This window comes from Leuciscus leuciscus (assembly GCF_965113295.1).
Source record: "Leuciscus leuciscus genome assembly, chromosome: 2".
Lineage (NCBI taxonomy): Eukaryota > Metazoa > Chordata > Actinopteri > Cypriniformes > Leuciscidae > Leuciscus > Leuciscus leuciscus.
The window spans coordinates 41,232,355-41,254,098 of record NC_138726.1 but is presented as its reverse complement, the minus strand read 5'-3'; the positions used below and the strand labels follow the sequence as shown (position 1 = coordinate 41,254,098).

General features: G+C 37.7%; 1 protein-coding gene and 1 long non-coding RNA gene across 6 annotated transcripts in view; one reads left to right on the top strand and one right to left on the bottom strand.

The window, feature by feature from the left end:
• myo1ea (myosin IEa) overlaps window positions 1–21,744 on the bottom strand; it is a 61,038-nt gene that overhangs the window by 27,124 nt on the left and 12,170 nt on the right. For 4 of the 5 annotated variants that reach the window (XM_082156032.1, XM_082156030.1, XM_082156033.1 and 1 more), the window contains exons 2-4: window positions 6,841–6,984; window positions 5,245–5,334; window positions 4,269–4,363 (exon numbers count right to left, since the gene is read on the bottom strand). In XM_082156032.1, coding sequence (XP_082012158.1) covers window positions 4,269–4,363; window positions 5,245–5,334; window positions 6,841–6,984 — 329 coding nt within the window. Of the gene's footprint in view, window positions 1–2,017; window positions 2,878–4,268; window positions 4,364–5,244; window positions 5,335–6,840; window positions 6,985–21,744 lie in introns of those variants that run through there. The other variant, XM_082156034.1, reaches the window with a different exon arrangement.
• Window positions 13,543–21,351, top strand: LOC309488152. The gene is made up of 2 exons (XR_014202044.1): window positions 13,543–13,828; window positions 14,014–21,351. It is a non-coding gene; the product is annotated as an uncharacterized lncRNA (long non-coding RNA).

Genomic DNA, 21,744 nt, shown 5'->3' with positions numbered 1-21,744 from the left:
ATTATTATCAATGTTGAAAACAGTTGTGCTGCTTAAAATGTTTGTGGAAACTGTGATAACAGTTATAAATGTCTTTATTTTTACATACTATAATATAAAAGCATCAATTTATTTTAAAAGAAAAAAGAACGGTAGCACAGTCCTGTTCTGCATGTACATCCTAAGTACTTATAGCAATTACAATAAGTGGGCTACTTATAATTAGGTACTAACAGCCAAGGAAATATACAGGAAAATTTGCTGATGAAAATGCCATTCATTAATCCTGTTTGGAAACGCTGGCTCCATTTCTTTTCCTTCAGTTGCTTTACCCTCTACTTGCATCCTTCCGCTTGCCCTTTGCCTTGGCAGAGCCATACATATTGAGATGTATGTGGTTTGGCGGATGATGACAGAAGGAGCTGGTTTATTTTTCTATATTTCTTCTATTACCCATGTCAGTAATGCCATTTCGAGAAGGCACAGCTGTGGCGTATTAAAGGAGGCTTGGGGAAGTGGTAAGAAGTCCATTACATCACACAGCAGTGGTACTACACACCTTTCTTTTTACCTCGTTCTATCGTGAGAGCCTTGCAATACATGCAGAAAATCTTCTCGTGGCGGCTCCAAGAGTTCTTACAAGAGATTTTGTCCGCCATGTGGTTCTCATTCCTTTGTCTTGCGAGTTTATAGGCTTCTCCACCTTAAAGGAAATGTCCCTGCTCGGATACAGGCGATGAAAGCTCTGGGAACACACTCTTATTGTACACTGTACACTCAGTCCACTTAGATTAATTGTCCATGACTATTTTAAAACATGTCTTTGGGGCGATTTGTAATTTGTATGCTGTAATGCTTATTTTTCAACTTCCTGCATACGTTTGCTGACCAAAAATGGACACAGAAAGAAAGAAAGAGAGACACATCAGCCATTCAGTTTCATTCAGTAAGTGACGAGTCATGAGACTGATTATTCAGCAACTGAAACATCAGCTCAGCAAATACAGCACTGGCTCACACTGATGAGTGGGAATGCTTTTGTATATCATACTGTACAGACCACCAGGTCTGCCATACTAACAAGATGAAGTGTTACTGATCTCAGCGAAATGGTCAGTCTATTTGTCCTTTAACACATACAAAGCCTAATTATGTAAATAAATGGCTTCCTCTGTTGGAAGAGTAAGACAGATTCTGCCACATCCTTCCTCATTGTTTCCACCAGACAATACTGATCTAACGTACCATTATACCACCATACACAATGAAGATCACAACATTCCAAACAAAATACCTACAAAAATCATAGATTGTGGCAATATACACTACTGTTCAAAAGTTTGGGGTCAGTAAGTTTATTTTTTAAATAAAATTAATACTTTTATTCAGTAAGGACACATTAAATTGATCAAAAGTGACTTCTACATTGTTAAAAAAGAAAATCTGTTTCAAATAAATGCTGTACTTTTGAAGCCTATATTCTCCAAAGAATCCTTAAAAAGAGGATTCTGGTTTCCACAAAAACATTAAGCAGCACAACTGTTTTCAACATTGATAATAATAAGAAATAATTCTTGAGCACTAAATCAGTATTTCAGAATGATTTCCGAAGGATCATGTGACACTGAAGACTACAGTAATGGCTGCTGAAAATTCAATTACATTTTAAAATCTTAAAAAGTTATTTTAAATTGTAGCATTTCACAATAGTGCTGTTTTTACTGGGGTTTTTTTTTTTATCAAATAAATGCTTGGTGAGCAAAGAAGACTTCTCAAACAAAAAAATCCCCAAACTTTTGAACGGTAACTGGCCATGTGAAAAGGATCTTTCTTTGATGCATAATGGTCCTGTGCCTGTTCTAACCAAAATACAGCTTGACCACAGGATGCCTGGGCAGCAATTTCATGGTTTTGTTTACTAATCTGGATCATCACAATTCCACTTCCAGTCTCTTTATGTGGTCTAACTGAACTGGAAGCAGTTTTCCCGCTATACAAACAAATGGGTGAGAAAAATGCTGAAACTGAAGTCACTTACTATGAAGTAAGCACTACAGTCACCATCCAGCCCACAGGTGACTATGCGATCTGAAAGAAATGGCCCAGGTCAGCAGTGAAAATCTCCATGTTAGCAACTTCCCCTCCTTCACCATGTTGTTTTCTTAAACTAAGGTGGGCTAAAATTCCCCAACTTTTTTTTTAACCTGGACAACTAGCAGCAACAAAAGTGAGAGCAAAAACAATGCTGTTTAGCAAATTAGTCAATTCTTTGCTCATTCCTAGAACACACACCACTTGTTGAGCCAGAAGTTGGCTGCTTTACAAACAAACAGTGCAATATTGAATGCACTAAAGAACCACAGTGTTAATTCTTCTGAAGGTAAATATAAATGGCTTACAGTTGTAAGACAGTTGTACAGTTAGATAGATTAAAGTGTTGATGATGAAAAAGCAGTTTAAACTGTAATAGGAAATATTGACACTCCTTATGTTATGTGGCTCTCCAATCAAGAAACTTGTTTTGACTCACTGACTCTTCATGAATTACCGGATTACTTCATGAATAAACACTATTAATACTAAGCAATATTACACCCATCGCAACTGGCTGTTCAGTGAAGTTTCCTCCATTTACAGTAGCCTTACAATGGCCTTACAAGTGCATTTCCTGTGCTCGAGCAGGAAGCACAGGTAACAAAAGCTCGTGTGCGATGTGTCCCCTACATCCTGGAGAAAATATAACAATAGACAAAGTAATTTTACATCCTTTGGTCTTTATTTCGTACATATCATCAAAGGGGGTAAAGTTATACTCAACCACTGAGGCTGTTGGGCTTGTTGAATCTGTTCTATTCAACTGTAATGTAACTGTACACACGCAATAACATAACCAAAACAGTAATGAGGATTTATTCACTCCAACTGACAGCCAGGTGACTCTCCCACTGCAATGTCTGCACTGATATCATACCAAACCTAATTGTATGTCACACCCTTTCTACGTCACACATAAACAGAATGGAGCAACACTTAGTCTCCATGGTTTAAAAAGTAGAACTGCCAGTTTAACATGTTAATTTAGTACAAATAATTATATAAAGAATAACACAATAGTCAGAGCCGATAGCCTTGTGGGCAGCGCTCTGACATATAGCGCAACCAGTGGTTGTGTTAACCGAATATTTTCTGTCACTGACTGAATTTTTTTTCAAGCAGTAATTGAAAAATAAATGCATAATCTAGTCTATATGCTGGTCCTGTAAGATCATGATCAAAAATTACTTTTTAACAAAAACAAAAGCTATTTAAAGCTGCAGTCCGTAGTTTTTCCTCTTTGTCGCCATCTCTGATCGAAATCTGCAATTGCAGTTTTGCAATTGCGGAATTATCAACTTTACGTGGGTTGTGCCTCGGCACGGCACAGCGTGGATGAATCCATTTGTCACTGGTGATTGTCGTTTGAACCGTTCTGGATCTGCCATCAAATTGATAAGTTTAATTATATCAAGTGCTGTGAAAAAAGCCTATAAATCTCAACCTCCAACATCCTCACACGCCATATAGCCTAGTAGCCGAGACACTTCTTTAGGTGTACAGATGTGACGTAATGACGCAAAAACATGCTCGAATTTCCCATGGAAATCCACCAGTACCACTGGAATTAAAAACATTAACCACTAACGCAACCACTGAGCGCAACTGTGCCTCCGGTGACCCGAGTTCGATTCCCGGCTCTAGGTCCTTTGCCGATTCCGTTCCTCTCTCTCCACCCTATGCTTTCCTGTCTGATCGCTACACTGTCCTATCCAGTAAAGCCATACAAAACAATAATAACGCATTAAAAACTAACACATTTAATCATGTGCGTAAATAGCATAGTGGATTTTCCAAAAAGAGCAAGATGTTGAACAACCAAAGATGTGTACATGGGTCAGAATTAAAATAGAATTAATAGAATTAAAAGATAGAAGAACAGACAAATACATATAAAATAGAAATAAAACAACCAATATATAGAATATAATATACTACACCATCCTAATGTTATGTATTCCAAACTATCTTTCTCTGGGGGCTTTTCTCTACACAGATTGATTAATTTATTCCAATCAATTTGATTAATTAATCAGAATTAAATGTAAATAATTCAGTTAAAACGTGTAAAAAAGAATCCTAATAATGATAATTGCTAATTAAGAATCTTGTGACTAAAAGCACCTACAGTCTAAACAGCAAGTTTGATGTTTAGAGATGATATGTTCAGAGTTAAAGTTAAAAAGTTCTCTCACCTGATAATGACACACTGGTTCTCACGATCAATCATCATGTTTCTATACATGTTATCGGCTAAAGCGTAGATATGAGGAGGGTTCTCATACTGAGCCTGAGAGAGAGGGAGAAATGGAGAAAAGCAGATACATTTCATAATTTACATTATGGTTCATATTTAGGATGGCCTGAGCTCAGATTTATAAATAAGCTACTGTGTGGCATACGAGTCAAAACACATTCAATGGTCTTTGCTGTAGCCTCCACAAGCTAATGATTATTGACAGCAACCATTAGCTTGATGAGGAGCCAAGACCTCTGGCCAAGCGTGGTTGAGAACATAGACCCGTACATGCTGTTCTGTGGAGGTAGAGCCAGGTGGCTTCAATGGGTAAGGCAGGCCTGTACAGCTACTTTTCTGATTAAGAATGCAGATGTTAAAAGCTGCACCACACCTACACACTTTAAAAAAAAACTATTAAAATCATTACTGAAACTTATGATTTCCAATGGCTACAGCTTTTACAACAAAACTGTTTCTTGGACACCATAGCGGTGTTATTTTAGTATTATTATTATTATATACTATTCTAGTATTTATTCATATTTTGAATTAGCTTTTATTTGTATATTTTCAGCTTTGATTTTCGTTTAAGTTTTAGTAATTTAGTTATGTCCCTTTGTGATTTTTATTCATTTTTGAAAAATATTTATATTTAGCTGTATTTTTATTTTTTTATTTCAGTTTTAGTTTTAGTAATTTTAGTACTTTAGTATTTGATTTCAGTTAGTTGCCAAGGCAATATTTCTCATTTTAGTTTTAGTTTTTTAAGTTTAATATATCATTTAATATTTATATTTGATTTGATTTCAGATTTATTTCAATTAATGAAAATACATTTTTTTATAGTTTTAGTCATCAACAACACTGCACCATAGTAAACAGTCTATTCTGGATCAGGTCTAAACTTAAGGAAAGCATAAAAGACAACTTACTGCGCCTTGGTACATCTCTATTTCTTTGTCCCCAAAGTAAGGCATTTGTTTGAAAGGGTTAATTGAGATGAGTACAGGACCAATGTATGTCTGCAGGAGAAGGTCAAGGCTCAAAAGATTGTGAAAGAAAAGGTGGCAGTAAAGGGACAGTTTACTTCAAAGGTCTCCCTCATGTCGCTCCTAATCTGTATGACTTTCTCTTTCCTGTTGAACACACACACACACACACACACACAAATGTGTTTTTTGTCCATACAATGGACGTCAATGGGACCCAATGTTGGTTTGGTTCCAAAATGACTTTCATTATATAATAATAATAAAAATAATTTATTACTTTTATATAGCGCTTTTCTGGGTACTCAAAGCGCTTTACATGGAAGGGGGACTCTCCTAAACTATTTCCCAAATTATGTGGACAAAAAACAGTTGAAATGTTAATTATCTTCTTTTGTGTTCCAAAGAAAGTCATACAGTTTTGGAGTGTCATGATCGTGTGTAAATGATGACAGAATTTTCATTGGTGGATGACTAACTATTTCTATACAAAATATGTCTCTCTCTCTCTCTCTCTCTCTATGTGAAACTGTTAGATTGAAAACTCTCTTTCTGAAAACTATTAGAGGTTTAGCATTCACAATTGTGGAAAACATTCACAATTGAGGAAAACCTCTAGGACCATTTTACTCATTGTGGTTGTTAATACTCAGAGAGTATTCATAAAACTTTGGCTGGACTGGCAGATGAAAAATGGCCTGAGTGTGAATAATGGACTGGTGACATCAGTGAAGAGTTATATGTGGCTGCAGTGAAGATTTTGGTTAATGGGTCAGAGCCTCATTAAGATGCTGTTGCTCTCTCCTCTGAATGCAATGGGAAGGGAACAGCCGGCAGTGAGTGATTGGAGCTATTTGGCCGCCTGGCCCTAAGTTGCTCACTGCAAATAAAGGAAGTATTGAGCCTGGCATACTGTGACCTCATTTCCATATGCTACTGACTGGAACACTTTGGTGTTGTTGCTATTTTCTGACCACAATCACAGGACTGATTTGGGACCAAAATGGCCAGAGTCTGCTAAGACTCCATAAACCTAATATGGGCAGAAAATAGAAATACGCTGCTAGTGAGGTTTTCATCAAGAAATGCTGCGATTTATCAAGAAGGTCATTTTTAGTGCCAGTAATGTGTGCTGAATTAGACATGAACCCTGCCAAGTACATTGGGTTCAAATAAGAGAGAGGTAAACCAGCATTCTTTGGCTGCCTTCAGCAATCTAAGCTCTCAGCATCACACATGCGGCTTTGATCAAAAACAGTCCCTGCTACTGTGGGAAAATAGGACAACATGGATTTGGAAGTTGTACCAGAGTTTAAGGAACACTTTAGTCATCATTAAATGTCAGTGTTTAGTGAAACATTAGTAAAAATAAACCCAATCAAGATTTAATCTTCACTCGAGTAGATGGAATCCAAGAACAGTTTTCTAGTGAGCCACAGGAAAACATCCATCTGCAAAAACCTCCCTATTTAGGACCATTTTCATATCAGATAAGATATTAGCAAGTTAGACAGAGAGACTAAAGCTGGAAAAGGATACAAAAATAAAGTCATCCATGTATCTCTTCTTGAGGTTTTCTACAATGGCATCCTCGCTGATCTTGGAGAGGAGCACCATGTCATCCACTCCACTCTGCTTGACATTGTGGCTTTGCCAGTGGTACCGGTAGTGTCCCCGGCTCCCCTGTGAAAGCAAACACAAACACAAACAAGAAACTCTCGTTAGACTGTATACACACCCATAGCTTTTGTGTAGCTAACTGGCAGAAACTGAATTAGCATATCCCAAAGGCAACACTAGACATTCCATGACTCGATTTCCCTTTAAGGATAGCGTCATATTTTTAATGTTTAAATACTTTCTCTCATCCAAAAGTTAATGTACAGAGACAACTGTAAGCCATTAAATATTGTTTGACTTCCCAGAAGAATGTAAACATTGCAGCTCTGTTGAATGTTTTTAACACTTGCTGTGTTTGTTCAATTCACTTTTTCTAAACTAATGAGTATGAGTTTTGGGCAGTTTAGCAAGGGATACTGGTGGTATAGCAAGCCTGTCCATGTGGTACCTAAGCAACAACAATTACCCTGTCACTATAAAATTCTTCTAAAACTTAACTTAAAGAAGTTACTTAAACCAGCCTAAGATTGTTTGTTAGTCTTAGCTGGTTTAAGATGGCCTACAAGACCTACCAAGCTGGTGATTAACTAGCAACCTGAAAATGGCACAAAATGGCTCTAAAACTAGCCAGCAGACCAACTAAATAGTGTTGTTATTGTTAACTAAAACTAAAACTGTGCAAACATTTTCGGTAATTGAGGCTGAAATAAAATATAAACACTTTATAACACTTAAACTTCAAGAAACTAAAAATGTGAAATGTTGCCTTGAATTTAATAGGGTTAAACTAACTCTAAACTTACTAAAACTGAATTAACGCTATATAGAAATATATTATTAAAAGTTTATAAAAATGACTGAAACTGAAATGACTAAAACTAAAATTGAAAAAATAAAACGAATAAAAAATATTAATAAATACTTCAGCAGTAAAATAACACTGCAACTAAGACCAGTGAACCAGCTAAGGCTGGTTTAAGATGTTTTTATCAGAAGGGTTTGAATGAATTTAAATTTTATATTGTGATCCAACCACTGATATCATATTTTTAGCCATATTTATGGTATCATGAAAACCCCAACGGACCGAACTACCTTTTCACCTGTACAGTGGCAGATGGGGAGTTAAGAAGTTGTTGATAAACCTGTTCAGAAAAAAACGAATATTTTGCAACCGTGTTTAATGCCGCCACTGACAGAGACACTACACACTTTACTTCCATTCTGAATCTCATTCAGTCATGAACACTGATAAACAGTACATTGCTGCTGACAACAGTTAATGTGAGCAAACCGTCCAGTCAGCGAAATGACCACGTCCAATTCCCCGCCTGCAGCACTTTTAACACAGCTCGTTCTTTTTCACCGCAGCAGATGTTGATTTTGTTTTTCTAAACCGATGAAAAGTGCATGGTCAGGAGTCTCCCTAAAGCTCCTTGAGAACTACAAACACTTCTTTTGATCTTCTCCTGATGTTCTCACCATTTCTCCTCTTCTCCCTTGTCCCCCTTTTTACCTTCCCATTTCAGTCTCCTCCTGCTTTCGCTCTAGTAATGTTTTTGCAGAGGGTGTGTCTCCAGAGAGCTTGGGTCATTCGTCATGGGACGTGAGTCAACGGCTTCTGGCTACCGTTCTGAGGTCACAATGGCCCCGCCGTGAGGAACCGGCCACTTACTCAGAATGACACAAAGCCTCAAGTGCATTTAACAGGACATCAAAAGAGATGCGTACAATGAGTGTGACTCAAGAAAGGAGGTCAGATACAGAAAAAGAGCCAGACAGACTCAAACAGTGAGTGTACCGCTTTGGAGATCACATGATCCAAACGCACTGCTGTTTTAAACATTTCCCTCTCTTATGTTCAGTCATTTAGTGCATTTTGTATGATTTGAAGGCCACATTTGTCTATTCTTTTCTTACAGCAATTTTCCCAAGCTGAAGAATGCCATGACAATGATATGAGGTAAACTGGAAAGTCATTTAACATTCTCAAAATTGTACATTCCACAGACTGAAAAACTCTCAATCTAGCTGCGCAGGAAAGTAGAAGCAGCCCAAGTATGGAAGATTTTTTTCCTCCCTTGAAGGACTAATTAACTTGCCATCGTAAATGAGCGCAGTACAAGTTTGAGGTAAATTACAGGAAAATAAAGAAACACAATAACCGCTGAACACCATGACAACAATAAGGTTCTTCACCTGAACATTATTAGTAGTGGTACTACCTCAAAAGCAATTAAGGAGGAAAGCAGCGTTTTAAACAGAACAGTAAACACTTCTTTCAGATCTTTACAGACTGTTTTGTTTCGGGTTTTTTTTGCATATATAACAGAGAGAGAGTTCATTGTCCTGTGGCTGTTTTTCTAATTCTACTGAACCCTTTCTTTCACAGTGTTGAAGTTCACATCACTGTCACACCACAGGACACAGAAACACCTGAAAAGGATCTTCATTCCCAGCACATGTTCCTTATAAACTGTGAGCCAAAGCAAAGACATGCAAGACAGGATGCTATATATGTCAACACACAATGACTTAAGGGACTGAAATAATAATAATAATAATCATAATCATAATAATAATAATATGAAGACATCACTGGTTGGCTTAGCATAATCTTTTACTGTTTGCTCATTTGTTGCATATTTAATTTGAAAATTCCTACATATTCTGTTCCCTACATATTCTGAACTAATCTAATTGGCAAACAATTAATTTAACCACAGAAAATTTATCAAAAACATGATTACAAAGGACTAGACAAAGCACATCACCATAATTTTACTCTCCTCCTTCTAGAGAATGACCACACCTACTGTCCAAAACTCAAAGTTATAGACCACACAAAGTCAAGCAAAAGAGAGAAAACAGCATCTCTGCTTTTAAAGAGCTATAGTTGCTCCCACTAGGCTTATTTAGAGATGAAAATGTTCCGTTTTGTAAAAGGAACACCGGAAACCAGGGAGGCTAAAGTTCACTAAGCTTGTGCTGTGGTTCACCCAGGAACAGCAGGCATCATTTACACCATGACAAACATGATACCCATCTGCACCAAGCAAGGACAAAACCCAAAACTCCAGGGGAAGGCATTAATCAGGATTTTAAATAAAACTTAGCATAAAACATCTCAACCCCAACTGCTTTACATTAATACTCACTCACTATTAGAAACAGTGGGAACATAACAGCTTCGTAAATGCAAGCTGTAAATATGAAATAAGAAAATGCGAGTATGAAAACAATGTGTAAGTTCTCCTGAGAAGTCCTATGAAAAAAGTACAACTACAAAATGATGAATAAATAATGCGCATCAGGTGTGTTTTTTGCTTTATTGTTATATATTCTATCGTATAATACTATTGTATTTTGTACAACACACTGTTTTATTGAAAATGGAAAAGAAAAAAAACAAATTTCAACAAATGTACCATTATCTAGAGACGCAGAAGCATTCACGTGCGTTTATGAGTCATTTATGAGTCATTCATGACTTGAATGCACCATGTTATCACTTTGCCATGGATGACGGCAAATAATCTGGATATACTTGACCGATAAATGGTGGAAGTGACCAAGCATAATCAAGTTATCCAAATGGCTGCATAATAAATTAGGAAATTCACTGTGTTAATTGACTAAGGAGCAGCTGTGTAGTCAGTGTAATGTGACTCTCCATACTGTTGAATGGCACATCTGGAGAGTATATATACTACTAATGAGGGAGGCTACAATAACATCATCCTTCCAACTGAGTCTCGCTAGCGTCACATATGAACACAGATGAAGATCTGTCCTTCATTATACCCACTTATTACGTGTGTGGCAGTTTTAAAAAATTTACAACTGTACAAAAACATTCCCGAAAGAAAAAAATGCTTCATTCATAAAAAGGAGGAGAGAAAAATCCATTGTTCTCCTTGTAAGACCCTGCCAGAGAATACCTTACAGATCATTTCCCCACTGTAATCCTACAGCAGTTGAAAAACGTCAGCAGCACCAGTCTTAGATCCATACTGACATGGCAGGCCGTTCCCTCATGCAAATACCATTGCCTTATATGGAGAGCGTGGAGAAGAGCGCAGACTCAGGCACAGGAAATGACTGGGTTTGATTCAATAAGGCGGCAAATTTTTTCACCTCCTTAACCATCTGGATATCACACAGAGGACCTGCATTCACACAAGGATGGCAGAGCTGAAGTGGGATCAGTCTAGCCCTAGTATTTTACTGTGAAGTGACAGAGAAAGCTGAAATCACCCAGAATCACTAAGTATGCATCTCAACTGAAAATATTATCAAATGAGTGAATACAATCAGAATGCAGTTAAAGCTACAAGACACAGTCTAGTTCGCCGTTTAATGCATTTAGCATATGGCCCAGAGTACTGCGGTTTGGCTGAGAATCCAGCTCAGACCTGGCAGTGCTAATAGCAGATTAAGGTAGGAATGTGTAATGAAGTTTGAGAGCTATTTCAGGAATCCTTTTCAACATATTACAGATCCACATTTCTTATTAAGTCACTCTGGCCTAGATTAAAAAGACATTCTAGTGTATTCTAGTGCAAGTTTTAGTAAAACAATTCTAAATACCAGTAAAGTCAATAAATAAAGAACAGTGAACAAAGAAAATAAATATAAAATCAAATAATGTTGGAATAAATCATGACTTCTGTCGCCAATTAGCCTATATTCTTTAAATGTCTGTATTAAAAAAAGAAAAAAGAAAGTCTCCCTACAGTAGTTAATATTGTTGCTTAGCATTAAGGTAAAATATTATAAAAGAGGCTGAACTGAGTTGGGACTTCATAACAGATAGTTCACTTAAAAACAAAAAAAATCCTGTCATCATTTAAACCAGGCTCAGACTATAAGGGAGTTTTTAAATCCTAACCACCGATTATAAAATCTGGTTGCATCACGCACATTAGGAGAATCTTTACAGATTTTCTTCTCTCAAATCTCAAATATGCACACACTACAATATTTGAAAATCGTGGCTTATCACATAATACAAGATATTTAGATTATCATGCCAGAGGGATCACCTGCATGATCTCATGCAGGGTCGGATATAAACAAAATAGATATTGTGTGTTCTTCAGAGAACTGGAGATGAGATTTAACAGCAAATTTTAAATCTGTTAACAGTAGCATGATAGTTAAACCAGATTAGATTAACCAAAGGATTACGGGTTTGAAATGACATTAGGGTAAGTAAATAGGTAATAACCACCTCTTAGGGCCTGTTTACACCTGGTATAAGATGTGTTTTGGTCAATCGGATCACAAGTAGACAAGGGAGACACATACCAGTTTACACCTGGTATTTTAAAATATATTTAATTTAAAAAAAAATTTGTTTACTGTTTATTTGACAGGGAAAGCGCACAATTTAAACAATTGCACCAGAGTTAGCTAACAGCTAATTTGCATCTGTTGTCCCTGGACAGGTAGACAAAACAAAAACAAAAGACTCAAAACAACATCTGGACATGTTTGAGGGAGGTAATTTATATATATACAAAATAAAAGAGGTCCTAAAATAGACCCTTGTCTAATCTGTCTCTTTTGTCCACTTTTAACCACTTCTGTCCTGATTTCTTCAACGGGAGGGTCTATTTTTATTAGGGTAAATGTATGGGCTTTTACAGAAGTGAGAGCGTGTTAGAAATCAGGAATGGTAAGGACCATTGTGCTTGGGATGTTTTTTGTCTTTAAACCAAATTTGGGGCTTCAGTCGACAAAGTTTAAATCCCATCTGGCTAGCGCACTTCCCATAATGCTTATGCGTTAGGTCAGTAGGCGGAGAGTAGATGGTCTTTTGTGGGTGTTTGAACGCTTTCGACCACATGAGCGTTTACACTACGAAAGCAATCTGGTCAAATGCGTTTTCGACTACCTCTGGAAGTGGTCTAAACTGGACAAGCTCAAACCGTTTTAGACCCCGTTTACACCTGTATTTAGCGTCATCCACTTGTAATCGGATTAACCAAAAGGCATCTTAAAGGTGCTGTAAGTGATTCTCTGCAGATTTTTTTTTTGTTATGCTGGTTGAAAGTCTCCTCATATCCTGATAGAAATCACTCTGTTAAGCGGTCTAAATGTATTTTTACAAATATTTGTCGTCTGTGTAAGGCGTAGGACCATAGAATGTTCGTTCAATCGTTGCGTTCGGTTCGAACGGTCCTATCAATAGGCATGTGCCGGTATAAAATTTTCATGCTGCGATTAATTGATTGAGCTTTTATCACGGTATACGGTATTATCACGATATTTTAATTGCTCAAAAGAAACAGATGGAAAAGAAAAGAAAAAAAAAAAAACTTTAATCACAATAGGTGTAATTGTGATTGTCAAAACATTTGGTAACTAAACAGAATTTTACACAATTTTCACGATTTCAATTCAATTATTGGGATTTGATTTCAATTTTGATTCAATATTGACTCTTTGGATAAATATTAGGTAGGCTACAGTAGATAGCCTACATGTTAATTTTTCTCAATAAAAAATATATCTCACATAATGCTGTAAACATACAGAGAGCCCTGTCAGCTGGTATTATTAAAGGTTAAAAATTAACAAATTAAATTAAATATAATTTGGTTTTCATTATAATAACTGTTAATGACTGTTATATTGTCTGTTTGAAATGTAAATAATATAGTCGTTAAATTTATTTATTTTGTATGGTATCTAATTTTTTTTTTTATATTGGGTTTCATTTGTGTTATGGTAACGGAGGTCTTTTATTTTGACGTTTGCCCGCGTGAGCGGATATAATGCGCATATGGTCCAAACATTTCAGTATGGAACGAGACCCAGATGTACATGGTTGTGGTATCAAAGGTTTACGGTTTGCAAGGAGTTTAAAAGGATTTAGCTCCTGGTTTAAATGGAGAACAAGGTACGGTTATAGACTTCCTACTATCTTTGTTTTGTTTTGATTTATTTTTTTGTATTAAGATTAATTGTTGGTTGTTTTGTATAATGTTTAGGTATGTTTAAGTCATTCATCTTTACTTATGTGGTTTTGATGTATGTCTATTTCAAGGTTTATTCATTTTGGTATTTTGTTTTCTTTTGTACAAGCTTTTACGTTGATTCTCAACGAGTCAATGGTGTCCAACGGTGATCGTATGTGATGACGGACATTCAAATAAAGTGTGTGAGAATCATCAGTCGAAGAGTCCAACCTTTTTTTTTAAACCAGGCAGCTACAGTAAAAGCTTGCCATCATCAAACCGCTGTACTGCTTCAAGGAACGCCGTGGTTGATGGAGGAACTTTAATGTCGGCGCGCTCGTCGTGGACTAGGTGATTGACTGTTTTCTGGATGGATCAAGTTTTTCAAGTGAAGTTCAAGCGGACGGCTCTACAAACCTACGGGCAGCAGTTGGAGCGATTTTAATGAACTGATTAAGGGAAGTGAACTGTTCCAAATTGTTTGGTGGATCGCAGTGAGTACCAAAGACAAAGATATGAAATGAACTCTGAAGAGAAATCTTTTCTCATTTATCGTGTCTGATTTAAAGGTTGAATGGACATTGCCGCGTGTAGATCGTCTATTAATGGACTAAAGGACTAAAGTGTATCAAACGAGTTTCACTTTTAAGGGTTATGTTTCAGCACATGTGGTTAAAGTGAACTTGCTGAACATACTTTAACAAATTGATTTGAATTTTAAATGTGAATAATGTTATGTAATTTGGTGAACTGAAAATGTCAAAATCAGATGCAGGTGCAAAGGAGGCAGATAGGCAAACTGATAGCCATCATGTAGAAACTCAAAGTGAGAGTACACGCCATTCAAAGCGCACGCATGTCCCTACTGAAAAAATGTTAGCGTATCAGCAAGAAGAGCTATCAAAGAAGGAGAAAAAGATTGTATCTTTATATAATCAATGGAAAATAGAAGCTCGTAGTGCACGTGAGCATCTTAAATCAGACGCACTAGGGACTCAATTAGCTATTTTGATTGATACTTTGGAGGCGGCTAAAAACAAAGTTCTGAGTGCTTACAAAGACTTTAGAGAGCGTGTATCACCTGCTATTGAAATGAGGAGAAAAATGGATGCTTGTGAAGCAGTTACAGCTGACATCATTAAAATCATTTATGAAAGAATAACAGGTTTAGATGGAGATTTTGATGGTGAAAGGGAGAGAAGTCGTCTTCGTACCTTATTAGACCATCAATATGCCCATTCAATCTTTGGTTCAACGGTTTCACGAGTTAGTCAGAAAACTAGTAATTACTCTAGTCATCGCTCTGTTGTATCAAGCTTAGAAGCCAAACGTGTAGACGCTGCAGCAGAAGTGGCAGCTAAGCAAGCTGCATATAATGTTTTGCTAGAAGAATCAAAGCAAAAAGAAAAGATAAAGCAGTTAGAAGAACAACACAAAAGGGCTCTTGACGTCGAGTTGAAGGAACTAGAGCAGATTAAAGCACAAAAGGATCTGAAAGCAGCTCAAGCTAAACTGGAAGTCTATAATCAAGAGGTTGAGAAAGAAAAGACTAACTTGTCCAAAGATTGTAGCAGTATAAACGGATCAGAATCAGATTTCTCTCAAACAAATGTGAAAAGGCAAGAAACGTTTCAAAGAGTGTGTCATGAAACTACAAGGGAGAGAGTTAAAGCATCAGCAACTGATATACCGCTTCTTGTTCAAGCATTTCAAGATGGCCTGACCATGAGTAAGTTGCCAGTGCCAGAGCCTCCTGTTTTTGTCGGTGACCCCATTCATTTCATTGAGTTTAAGCAATCCTTTACTGCACTTATTGACAAGAAAACTGTCTCTCCTGCTGATAAGATGTTTTACCTCAAGAAATATGTGAGTGGTCCTGCTAGGAAAGCTTTGGAAGGAACATTCTTCAGAACAGATGATGAAGCCTATAAAGATGCGTGGAGCAGACTGAATGATCGTTATGGCCAACCATTCGTGATACAAAAAGCGTTCAGAGAAAAGCTGGCAAGCTGGCCTAAAATTCATCAAAAGGATGCCATTGGTCTTCAAACCTTCTCTGACTTTTTAAATGCATGTCAAGGTGCCATGCCACATGTCAAAGGCCTTAAAATTTTAAATGACTACCAAGAAAATCAGAAACTTGTGCTGAAATTACCCGATTGGGCAATTGGCAGATGGAATCGTCAAGTCACACAATCTCTTTCTGGAAATCATGAGTATCCCACTTTTAAAGAATTTGCTGCTTTTGTGTCTACTGAAGCAGAGATTGCTTGCAACCCAGTTACCTCATTTCATGCCCTTCACGTTGCAGAACCTGTCACTGAAAAGGCAAATCTGAAAACAACTACAAGAAACAGAGTTAAAGTTTTCACTACTCACGCAAACATCGAGAGTCAAAAGGCTGTCAAACCAGTGAATAAAATGTTGTGTATGCTTTGCCAGAAAGATAACCATCAACTTGACAATTGTTTCAGCTTTCTCAGTAAACCATTGGAGGAGCGACGGAAATTTATCCAAGAGAAGAGGCTTTGCTATGGATGCTTGAAGTCTGGTCACAGTGCAAAGGAGTGTCGTTATCGTCTCACTTGTAATACCTGTAAAAGGAAGCATCCAACTAGTTTACACAACGACAACTTTGTGAAAGTGGTAAAGACTTTATCTTCTGCTGTTCAGACTCAAAGTGACCCTGATGGTACAATGAATGCAGTGACTTTGAGTGTAAACGTGGAAGAGCGAAATACTTATACTTCAATGATTGTACCTGTCTGGGTATCTGTAAAACAAAATCCAAGTTGTGAGAAACTGATATATGCACTTTTGGATTCTCAGAGTGATACTACGTTTATTGACAGAGAAGTGAGCGATGCTCTACAGGCAACAACGTTTCCAGTAAAATTGAAGCTTACCACCATGCTTGGAAAAGATACCATCCTGCAGAGTGAGAGAGTATCAGGACTCCAAGTGAGAGCATATGAATCTGGTAATTATATTGATTTACCACCTGCTTACACCAAAGACTGCATACCAGCTAATCGTAGTCATGTTCCAACTTGTGAAGTCGCTAAAAACTGGAATCATCTCACCGTCATTGCGGACAGGATACCTCCATTGCAGAACTGTGATGTTGCTCTCTTAATAGGTTACAATTGTTCAAGGTCAATGATCCCCAGAGAAGTAATAGTAGGAGGAGATGATGAACCCTACGCCATTCGGACAGACTTAGGATGGAGCATAGTAGGTTGTTCTTCACCACACCTTGATCTACCTGAAATCAGTAGATTGTGTCACCGCATTGCGGTTAAGGAGCTCCCTTCTATCACGCCAGGTGATGTCATTCGTGTCCTTGAGAGTGATTTTAAAGATACTGAAGAAGAGAGTGCAAAGGTTTCCCAGGACGATGTCCTTTTTCTCGAAAAATTAAAGGAAGGTATACAGAGGAATGTTCATGGCCATTACCAAATGCCACTTCCTTTTAAAGTGAGGCCTAACTTACCAAACAATAAACAAGGTGTCATTATCAGACTCAACCATCTCAAAAGAAAGATGACTAAAGATGAGACGTATAAAAAACGTTATACTGAATTCATGAATGAAATCTTGCAGAGAGGAGATGCGGAGGAAGTACGTGACAACGGCAAGGAGGGAGAAACCTGGTACATACCGCACCACGGTGTCTTCCATCCAAAAAAGGCAGATAAATTGCGGGTAGTGTTTGATTGCTCTGCCAGGTATAAGGGGTATTCTTTAAATGATTTCCTGCTTCAAGGTCCCGACCTGATAAACAGTCTAATTGGCATCTTAATTCGATTTCGTCAACATCCCGTTGCACTCATGTGTGATGTAGAGAAAATGTACCACCAGTTTCATGTCAACGAATCTGATAGAGACTTCCTGCGCTTCCTATGGTGGAAAGATGGCAATCTCAACCAGCCCGCAAGTGAGTTTCATATGAAGGTTCATCTCTTTGGTGCCACCTCATCCTCAGGGTGTGCAAATTATGGCTTGAAACATCTTGCAACTGAAAACAGCGAGTTGTATCCACTAGGTTCACAGTTTGTGAGAAGAAATTTCTATGTGGATGATGGAGTGATCAGTGTGGAGAATGCTGAAGAAGCTGTTAAAGTTGCAGATGAGGCACGGCAGCTTTGTGCTATAGGTGGCCTGCGGCTCCACAAATTTGTGTCAAACAGTAAAGTAGTGCTGGATAGCATTCCCATCTCAGAAAGAATCTCTGATGTGAAGAATGTTGATCTTTCATTTGATGAGTTACCCCTGGAAAGAACTCTTGGCATACAATGGGAAAGAGAATCGGACTGTTTCAAGTTTAAAGTTCAGTTAAAAGATCAACCTGTTACTCGACGTGGCATCTTGTCTACTGTTGCTTCCGTTTATGATCCTCTGGGACTTATTGCACCCGTGCTGTTGAGTGGAAAAGGGATACTGCAGGATGTATGCAAGCGTGGCAGTGGGTGGGATGACCCTCTATCAAATGAACTGAATTTAAGGTGGGAGCGATGGAGACAAGATTTAAACCATCTGCAGAAAATAGATGTACCACGAACATATGCACCCTCTAGTTTCGGAAGAGCTATTCAAATTGAATTGCACCACTTTTCTGATGCTTGTGTCCATGGATATGGTCAATGTTCATATTTGAGACTTAAAAATGAGGATGGAGCTACTCACTGTGCACTGGTTGTCGGGAAATCAAGAGTTGCACCTCTTAAAGTTACAACAATCCCCAGATTAGAGTTAACAGCTGCTGTCGTTTCTGTTAAAGTGAGCAGTATGCTTAAGAGAGAACTGGATTATGCTGTTGTCAAGGAGACATTTTGGACAGACTCCAAAGTAGTATTGGGATATATAAGTAATGAGGCACGCAGATTTCACACTTTTGTTGCCAATCGAGTGCAAAGAATACATCTCAGTACGACTCCCCAGCAGTGGAAATATGTTCCAACAGAGGGAAACCCTGCTGATCATGCATCCAGAGGTCTAACAGCGAAGGAGTTACTCACCTCAAACTGGTTCACTGGTCCTAAGTTCTTGTGGGATGAAGAAATGTCTGTACCAGAAGAACCTATTCCTGAACTTCTGCTTGGAGATCCAGAGGTAAAAATATGTTGTACTTTGAATACTGATTGCACAAGGAATCTGAGCTTGATAGACCTTCTTTCAAAGTTTTCTTCTTGGTCAAAAGCAATCAGAGCTGTAGCTCGTCTTCTAAGGAGAGCTAGCAAAGACAAATCTAATCATCTCAGTACTGTGTCCGAGCGACAAAAGGCAGAACTTCACATAATCAAATGTCTGCAAGATACTTCCTACAAGGATGATCTGAAAGTGATTAAGAGTGGAAGAAATATCTCATCTCGGAGTGCATTGTACTCTCTTGACCCTTTCATGGATAAAGACGGTTTACTCAGGGTGGGAGGTAGACTTTGCCGCTCAACCTTTCCAGATTCTGTGAAACATCCTATAATAATTCCAAGAAATCATCAGATCACAGAAATGATTGTTGCTCACTTTCACAATAAAGTTGCGCACCAAGGCAAAGGATTTACTGTAAATGAGATAAGATCTAATGGCTTTTGGATACCAGGAATCAACAAGATTGTGACATCCTGTATTAAGAGTTGTATTGTTTGTAGAAAGCACAGGCGACCAGTTGAAGAACAGAAAATGGCGGCTCTCCCCATGGAGAGAGTGGTTCCATCGCCTCCGTTTACATATACTGGCATGGATTGTTTTGGCCCGTTTCTTATCCAGCAGGGCAGAAGTGTTCATAAACGGTATGGTCTTCTCTTTACTTGTTTCAGTTCCCGTGCTGTACACATTGAGATGCTCACTGATATGACAGCGGATTCTTTCATCAATGCTCTACGTTGTTTTATTGCCATAAGAGGCACTGTGCAGCAGTTAAGGTCCGATCAAGGAAGTAACTTTGTGGGAGCAAAAAATGAGTTAAAGAATGCACTTGAGGAAATGGATGTGGAAAGAGTGAAAACCTTCTTATCAGAGAAGCAGTGCGACTTTATCATGAATGCACCGCATGCAAGTCATGCTGGCGGCGTGTGGGAACGTCAAATTAGAACAATCAGATCTGTGCTAAATGCTACTCTTGCACTTCATCCGGGAAGGTTAAATGACTCCTCCTTACGAGCTTTTTTGTATGAAGCAATGGCTATTGTGAATAATAGGCCGCTCACTGTTGATTGCCTGACTGATCCTCAAAGTCTAGCACCAATCACTCCTAATCATCTGCTTACGTTAAAATCGACTACTGCTTTGCCTCCACCAGGAAATTTCGTCAGGGAGGATGTATTCGCACGAAAAAGATGGAGACATGTGCAGTATTTAGCGGAACAATTTTGGAGTCGCTGGCGCAAAGAGTATCTTGCAAATATAGCCGCCCGACAAAAGTGGAACGTGTCTAAGAGAAATCTTCAAGTTGATGACCTTGTTATCATCAAAGAAGAGGAAATGCCTAGAAACGAATGGAGGCTTGGCAGAATAAAGGAAATTATTTCTAGTGACGACGGGCTTGTGAGAAGAGCCAAGATTTGTCTAGGCGACCCAAAGCTTAATGCAAAAGGCAAGCGTGTTAACAAACCGTCCATAATTGAAAGACCAGTGCAAAAATTAATTTTACTAATGGAGGGACATTAGTGTTCTTCATTCGAACATTTCCCATTGAGATATTGAAAGGTCAATGAGTATCATTTTAATTTAACTCATGGGTTAGAATTTTTAATGTTGGTTGAGTTGTAAAAAAAAACAAAAAACAAAAAAAACAAAAAAAATAGAAAAAGGTGAAAAACAACAAAAAAAAGCAAAAATGGGGATAAAAGGAAATTATTCGTGCTTGTACATTTTGGTATGAGATTTGCACTCATAATTTGGTGGGAGTGTTAATGACTGTTATATTGTCTGTTTGAAATGTAAATAATATAGTCGTTAAATTTATTTATTTTGTATGGTATCTAATTTTTTTTTTTATATTGGGTTTCATTTGTGTTATGGTAACGGAGGTCTTTTATTTTGACGTTTGCCCGCGTGAGCGGATATAATGCGCATATGGTCCAAACATTTCAGTATGGAACGAGACCCAGATGTACATGGTTGTGGTATCAAAGGTTTACGGTTTGCAAGGAGTTTAAAAGGATTTAGCTCCTGGTTTAAATGGAGAACAAGGTACGGTTATAGACTTCCTACTATCTTTGTTTTGTTTTGATTTATTTTTTTGTATTAAGATTAATTGTTGGTTGTTTTGTATAATGTTTAGGTATGTTTAAGTCATTCATCTTTACTTATGTGGTTTTGATGTATGTCTATTTCAAGGTTTATTCATTTTGGTATTTTGTTTTCTTTTGTACAAGCTTTTACGTTGATTCTCAACGAGTCAATGGTGTCCAACGGTGATCGTATGTGATGACGGACATTCAAATAAAGTGTGTGAGAATCATCAGTCGAAGAGTCCAACCTTTTTTTTTAAACCAGGCAGCTACAATAACAATTATGACACAAGTAAAAATATAATACAAATGTAATATAGTGCACATATTTAGCTATTTTTTCTAGTCAACTAACTGCCATTGGTCATTAAATGGCTTTCCTGAGGTAAATGTAACGTTCTGTGACATAATTGTTCACCTGCAGTTTTATTGACATTTCCGTGGCTGAAAAACACTGATTGATGATATTATGAGGCATAAATACCTTTCGGTAAGTTGTACTGTATCTTTAAATAAGAGGTAACAGATGATCGGTTTACTTGAACTGAGGCGCTACAGCGATCGGTCACGTCACATTTACAAGCACCAAAACGGTATTTATTGTCTGAATTTCGTAATAAAATGGA